We start from the raw sequence: 7537 nt of genomic DNA, 5'->3' as shown, positions 1-7537 counted from the left end.
GAAGTGCCTAATCATTTGAAAGTGGAAAAAGATATGAACTTGCTTTTAACGGTGTGAGTGTATGGCTGGGTTGACCTTTCCAAAAAAATCTTAGTTCGGGTAGCCTCGGTAATACATTGTATTACATTTTACGTCACGAAACTAAAACGGGAGGAATTCCTCCTTTTTCCGAAAATGTCCGAAGTTTGCCGAATTCGTTTCGTCGACCATCGGATAGCGCCCGAGTATTTCCGAGTATATAGGTTTAATTAACTGCTAATTGCTTATAAAAAACTTTTTTAAATGAGTTGATAATTAATATTGTTGCTTTCATTAAGAAACTTGAAATTCAACGGCGAATTTGTGCATCAAGTATACTTGGATCGTCTGGACGAACTTTTTGCTACGTCATGTTCATGTACAATTCCAGTTTGACGACCGCTACCGAGATTTTCCAAAACTCGGTCTTCATTCGGCTCCGCCTGCTAACAGTGCTATTTGGGTGCCTTATTTTGAAGATTCCAGATCAACATTAGTCAATGTTATCTTACAGAAATATCAAAATACATTAACTGTATGATATTACGAAGCAAGTGATTTATTTACAAATTTGATCAGAACATTGAAAGCTATAAGTGATAAAGCAAAATCGGAAACGAAGCCGAGCTTTGAAAAAGGGTTGTCAATGTCGTCATGTTTATTTTTAGCCACAGAGGCTGTTGACCTAAAATTAAGACGTGAGCGTCGGGAATAATTGTCAGGTCTAGGGAGCCAGACTAGCAAGAAGTGTTCGAGCGCCCTCTACCGGCAGGTTAACAAAATTCCAAAACGCATGTTCAGTTGATGTCTGTGGCGAAATTTGCGGTAATCGACCTTAATGCAGACAAGACCTGTGCGCAAAAAAATTGATTACGTCATCAGAAAGGAAGTTACAATGAAAAGACCTTTAAACTTGCTAAAAAAAAATGCTAAAAAATGATCCGAAGCAAGTCAGCCGAATCAGCTCTAGTTCTTTAGCTGTTCCCAATTTTGAATACATCTTCCCCATAGGATTTGGACACGTTTTCATTCCACAACTTTTTTCATAAGATCAACTTTAAACTTTGCTTATAGTTATCCACCATCATCTGAGATGTATGCCAAGTTTTTTTTTTTTTTACAGTCTAATTATAACTAATGAACTATTAGACCGATTAATCACAAATTTGCTAGGTATAAAGACAGGGAAGTGATTTATAGATGAACATTGATATGACGTCATGATGACCTATGCAGTAGCAATTTAACGGTGTCTCAGCTGCTAAAAGTGCTCTCTGGTTTAACACAGCACTCCCTTAATTGAAAGTAGCCTTCACCGACATCGTAGATGACAAATAATCAACGGTGAAGCATAGCCTTTAGTCAAGTCCCACGCGCCGGACACGTGACGCACCCCAAATGCTGACACGTAAAATAAATTGCACGAGCGGCGAAGCCGCGAGGGCCTTTACCATCTCGCTGAAAACGCTTTTGTTTTTCTTTACATTTGTCTACCGATTTGGTAGACATGCATAATGCATTACCCGTTGTGAATTGACCAATGAAAATGCAGAATTACTAATGTAAATCAGCCGTCGTCTGGCGCCAGACAGCACGTGCGTCATGGCGCGGGTGCTGTTGCTGGTAACCGCAAACCACCGTTATAGATGATTGGTTTATATTGCTTGATTTATATTACGTGAATAAATGAATAAGTATGAAGCCCGAGAAGGGACAGGGTGAATTTTTTGGGGGGAATTTCCTAATTCGTTCGCACGAATTACTAATTCGTTCGAACGAATTGCTAATTCGTTCGCACGAATTCCTAATTCGTTCGCACGAATTAGTAATTCGTTCGCACGAATTGCTATTTCGTTAGCACGAATTACTATTTCGTTTGCACGAATTACTAATTCGTTCGCACGAATTACTAATTCGTGGGAACGAATTAGTAATTCGTGCGAACGAATTACTGGAGTTATTCGTGCGAACGAATTGGTAATTCGTGCGAACGAATTACTAGAGTTTGCTAATTCGTTCCCACGAATTAGTAATTCGTGGGAACGAATTAGTAATTCGTTCCCACGAATTACTAATTCGTGCGAACGAATTACTAATTCGTTCCCACGAATTAGTAATTCGTGCGAACGAATTAGTAATTTGTGCGAACGAATTAGGAAATTCCAAAAAAAAAATCCACCCTGTCCCTTCCCGGGCTTCATAAATAAGTGATTAGTTCCACGAGATAGAAAGAGCCCTCGCAGCTTCGCCGCTCGTGCTAGTCTTTTAACGTGCCAGCATCGGGGGTGCGTTACGTGTCCGGATGGTCCGGGTATAGGCGCGTGGGTCTTGACTAAAGGCTAGGTGTAGCACGACAAGCAGTATTTGGTTCTCACTTCAATAACCACAGGGACTGCAATAAATAACGTCTGGCCTAAATTGCAAAGCGTGATAGATTATGGATAAAAATATATCTATGGAAATAGTTTGCAGCGAGCAACCATTCATCTAACTTGGTAGATATTAAAACACTTCGATATTAAGACTCTACGTAGTCCTCGTCTATGGAATGTCACGAAGCCATGCCATAGCAGATTCTTTTCAACGTCATAACATATCCTTCAACGCAATTCTCCATGTTCAGGAATCAACATGACGCGGTACTACACTGCCTTACAACGCGTACCTCTTCATGCAAAATCCATTGAATACCCATCAACAACCAAATGCATTCTAGACACGAAAAAGAAGAAATTTTCACTTCGTTGTTAAGCACATGAAAAAAAAAATAAAAACATTGTGTCCAAGCTTTATTTTTATATTAAAATCCTTGCTTCTACATAGATATTAGTCTGGAGTAATATTTCTACATCAATTCAACCTTACAGTTCAGTAAAGTAATACACGTATACATTCTATATTACACGACTATTACCTGATTAATACAAGGCAGTTATATGAACAAGTCATAGTAACTGTTTTCCTCTGAAAGATAAAGATATGCTCTGAAATAATGAACAGGTAACTAGCCAAGAAATTGCAACGTTATAAAATTCTCTTGATTTTCTTAATCATTGATATCGTAACTTCTCTTGTGTAATGAACTATTGCCGCGATTCGGATTCGCTCAGAAATAAACCAGGAATAACACCAGAAATATGTTACAAAATCTGGTTAATTATATAAATAAATGCTGTAAAAATAAAGTATAGAAACCTTAAATAATATACTTTATTATAGCTGTATTCAGTAGTAAGTAAGCAACACACAATCACATTACCATCATAAACGATTTTAGTTATTGCTTATACGATTTGTGTTTCATGTACAAAAAAAAGTGGTGTAGCAACTTCCTAAAAGAAAAGAACTCTAAAAGGCTTTTCATCATCAGTGAAAAGGCTTTTTTGGATTTCACATCTCCTATCGACTGTAACATTTATTGACACCTGCGTTCAAAGGATTTCAACCGGGATTTCTAATATTTATCCACTAATCAAAGTTTAAACATACATGTATACTGTCCAAATACAACACCAAAGAGGACAATTTAACTGTAGTTCCAGAAAGTCTAGTTACTAAAAATAACCAAGAATACTAGTTTGTTCTATAAACTGAATTATATTTTAAACTGAATTAAACAGTAAATTTCAAAAGTGAGAAACGGAAATTGATTTAGCCAAATTTCTTTATGGACCTTTATCTAAACCTATACATATATATTAACTTTACCACAAATATTCATTCCAGCTGAAAAATTTAATTATTTTTTTCCATATTTTTCGTGCCATTATTAACAAAGTTAATTTGATTAGATGCTGTTTGAAACATCACCCCACCTGATTCAAACTATACGAACAATATGGATTGAAGTGAAATAATTAAATCGAATCGATCGAGTATCCACTAGAGATTGCTTTGCAAGGTTTTTCAACCAAAATTGCTTTGACCTCATTCTTAATTGTCAAGACCCTTGTATTAAATGCCAGATTGTTTTTAATTAAGACGACAACCAAGCAACTCCAATCGCAAAGCAGCAGCAGTTATCCACTCAGTAGGCTCGATGCGCACTAACGTCGCCACCACACTCTCATCAAACCAGTTAGTGACCGGGGTGTCGCCATTAGCGTCAGTGTTACCAATGAATACCTGACATGTAAACAATATATCCGGCTTAGTTAACTCTGTACCACATGAATACTTTTGCATTCAAATATTGCGTGATGTTGCAAAGTTCGATAATTACTTCTAGGACAAAATAATTGGTGCTAAGCGCAAATTGAATTTGAGAGAGCAAATGGCACGTTTCGTTATAAAATGTTTGTTTTAATTCCACTGTTTTAACAGGACCCATACATTTCATTACTTTCAAACTGACGGAAAAGTATGCAATTCACTTTAATATGCCATAATATGTTTTAAACTGAACGCGGTGCTCATGACATTGCGTGCCTCCTTGTAAATTTCGTTGGTTTTTTTAGGGATATAAGATCTTGAAAAAGAATGCCTTAAAAACAATAAGCTTGAAAGAAAACTAACCAATGTAGGACAACTTTGCAGAAGTAAAATATCGTAAATCTGGATTTCAAAATCTTTCGAAAGCATAACACGGGAATAATTACGTATTTACCTTGATGTCTCCGTTTTCATCTGTCACGTGTTCACGGACAGATGAAGGCTGCTTCTGATACGCAACCTGGTAGTGCGTCACATAGTGAGTGTACTTGTAGTAGCCTTGCGTGATGACACCACGGACCACTGTGCTATCAATGAGGTCAACCTCGATCCAAGGATTTGTATCGCCCCTGTACAGAGAGAGAAAGCACAACGAGATGAATGAAATCACTGAACAGACACACCCAGTCTTGAGTGGAGGAGTGGTCTAATTTCATCCTCGACACAGTAGTAATCACTAGCGGAGAAATTGCTTCCTGTATTCTGATTCGATCCAGTAGAAGCAGTTAATGGATTTATGTATTGTACTCTCATGAGATGGATTTCTTTCGTCGGGGTGATGTAAGCTCAATATTTGGTTTTGCCCTTCACCGACGTTTTTTGAGAGCACTGTATACTCAGTGTTTATAAAAAAAAAAACGTGGGTGACGGGCAAAACTAAATGTTGAGATCTCGTAATAAGTTTGATTTTATTTCCAATGTGTATCACATGTCTTTAACATTCGATGTGAATTATTACGTCCAAATTCATCCTCCTGGAAAAAAATCCTCCCTTTTTGATTTGGTAATCAGATTTAGTGTGACATTGCTTGCTGGATGAATAAGATTATGATATTACAACTTTGAAGTTATCTTGTGTTTTTTCCATATCACGAAGGCCACAGAGGAATTTTTTTGTTCGTCTGTATCCCGAATACCGCATAAACAAAACCTAACACTCTGATAAAACGTAGTCAGGCACCAGACATTTCCGTAACTTATAATGTCCACGAGTTTTGAACATGCAATTAATTAATCCAGTAAGAGGAGAGCAGTTAGTTGAAATGAACGCATACTGCTCGACGGCGTGGGGACGAGGTCGGATTTTGTGATCGTCAAATTCAAAGCGCATTCACTGTATCACTGTATCATGCCATAAGGCGAATGCATTGAGCAAGGTATATTGTATGTTCGAAGCATCTTTGCCTTTGACGGATTATTTGAAAATAGATGGAGCAATAAATCGCCATTGAAGGCGTTTACGTGATTGTACAGTGATAGCGTGCTCAGAATGATCTTATCTTATCGTTGTTTATCGTATACCTTATGTGATAAGGCGGCCAAGGTACATTGGTGGCATCAGTAAACCTTTTGTGCATGCAGTGTTTCCCTGTATCTTTTCCTTCTTTTGCATCCTTCCGTGCATTTTATGGAATGCACTGAGATGCAAGTGATTGTTTAATCCCTACCATTGGGCCACCCATGCAACGTTATTGTTCAGCCGTCCATCCCTGGCTGGAAAATTGCCTTGATGGCTTGACGATGTGATGTGGTCATCAGTGACGGTACCGTCTTCAAGACCGAGGGGCTCTGGGCTCGAGCACTCGTCTATATTGCAAAACAGGACACAAATGAAAAAACAACAAAACATATTTTGGCTTTATGTATCGCCAAGAACTCTTGGTAAACGCAAATCAGCACACAACACAACATTTCTTCTAAGACTCGGATATACTAGGTTTCGACTCGACAAAGTCCAATTTCATATTGAAAACTACATTTTAAAAAGTCTAAACATGTGTTTAAAAAAATCAGTTGATGACGTAATCAAGACGTCAGTTTGAAATTTGCCAAACGTAGTCCACACAAAGACCAGATACTAAATATATACATTGACAGTTGATGTCACGATGACGTTATCACGGGTCATTGGACGTCATCTTAAAGGTGCATTTTTAACAATGTTCTCTGTGTCATAAATCTTTGGGCGACTTACAAACTGAAGTGTGTTTCTTTGTTCCCGGGCAACGTTCCCGTATCTCTCGCATGACTTGCTTCATCCAGTCATCCGGATTATCAGGATCAGCTTCCGGTGGGGGACCGAAGTAACAAACCCTCGCCTTGGTCTCCACACCGACCACGAACACTTTTGAATAAAACCGATATCGATCGTTATATAGGGAAATAGGTTTCCGGGTACCCCATAGATAAATCCCTTCTGTGACCTAGTGACAGCTGTCAAAATGGCCGGTGGTGAGAAAAGGGTCTGAATTCTTAACATCAAATTGGCTCAAATAGTTCAAAGAAAATAAAAGCAGGCCTACATGTCGTCACCGACACCACGAACTGACACCCTCTGAATCACATGTGTACAAAAAAATTTAAACATTCAAATTTTCTTTTTTTGCACATATCAGCAGTTTGTATCATGAAGTTTAACATGACGAAGTTAAAATTGCTGAAATCATCTAAAATAAGCAAATTTTACTAATGAATTTTAAGAAATTGGTCAATTCTGGTATTTTTGGTTACCACGAAGTGACCCTGCACAGAATGTCAGTTTGTGAAAACCAAAATGTACGTGTTTTCGGAGAGTGCGCGCATGCAATAGCGTTAGAGAGTGTCAGTTCGTGAAAACCAAAATTGACGTGCTTTTGGAGAGTGCGCGCACGCATGCGCAGTGTGTGCGCGCACTCTCCCAAAACGCGTCAATTTTGGTTTTCACGAACTGACACTCACTAACGCTATTGCATGCGTGCACTCTCCAAAAAACACATACATTTTCGTTTTCACGAACTGAAACCCATCTTAATCATTTAATTTCTAATTAACTGAGCAGATTTTTACAATATAACGTTTATAATTGAGTAGTTTAAGAATTTTCACGTTAAGTGATACTAAAACCTTTAAGATAGATGGATTATTTTACTGAGTAAATTCGTGTCAAATCTTTAAAAGCGTTTTTATCCGATTCGTATTTCTGCAACGCTGACCACCGGGTGTCAGTTCGTGGTGTCGATGACGATGTAGATACCCGTTTGTTAAATTTGATGTGCTAACGCATTGTCATTAACCACCTCACCCATCAAAGGCTCCTGTTTCATGTCAA

At 38.1% G+C, this 7537-nt stretch overlaps 1 protein-coding gene across 1 annotated transcript; it reads right to left on the bottom strand.

The window, feature by feature from the left end:
- Window positions 1-3990: 3990 nt before the first annotated feature.
- Window positions 3991-6488, bottom strand: LOC119731029 (retinoschisin-like). Its single transcript, XM_038204072.1, has 4 exons — window positions 6403-6488; window positions 5898-6047; window positions 4625-4799; window positions 3991-4143 (listed from the first exon to the last, which is right to left on the bottom strand). The coding sequence occupies exons 1-4, from the start codon at window positions 6486-6488 to the stop codon at window positions 3991-3993; spliced, it is 564 nt and encodes a 187-aa protein (XP_038060000.1).
- Between the last annotated feature and the right edge of the window lie 1049 nt (window positions 6489-7537).

The sequence above is a fragment of the Patiria miniata genome, unplaced genomic scaffold, assembly GCF_015706575.1.
Source record: "Patiria miniata isolate m_02_andy unplaced genomic scaffold, ASM1570657v1 HiC_scaffold_1, whole genome shotgun sequence".
Classification (NCBI taxonomy): domain Eukaryota; kingdom Metazoa; phylum Echinodermata; class Asteroidea; order Valvatida; family Asterinidae; genus Patiria; species Patiria miniata.
This window is presented reverse-complemented; position numbering and strand designations above follow the sequence as displayed.

Excerpts from the sequence above, each read along its gene's own strand:
- LOC119731029 (XM_038204072.1), bottom strand. The coding sequence starts at position 6,488 with ATGAAGCAAGTCATGCGAGAGATACGGGAACGTTGCCCGGGAACAAAG. Across the intron at positions 6,048-6,402 it reads AAGTCGCCCAAAGATTTATG|TTGCAATATAGACGAGTGCT; the intron begins ACACAGAGAACA and ends TTGTGTCCTGTT. Across the intron at positions 4,800-5,897 it reads GTTGCATGGGTGGCCCAATG|GGGCGATACAAATCCTTGGA; the intron begins GTAGGGATTAAA and ends CTCTCTGTACAG.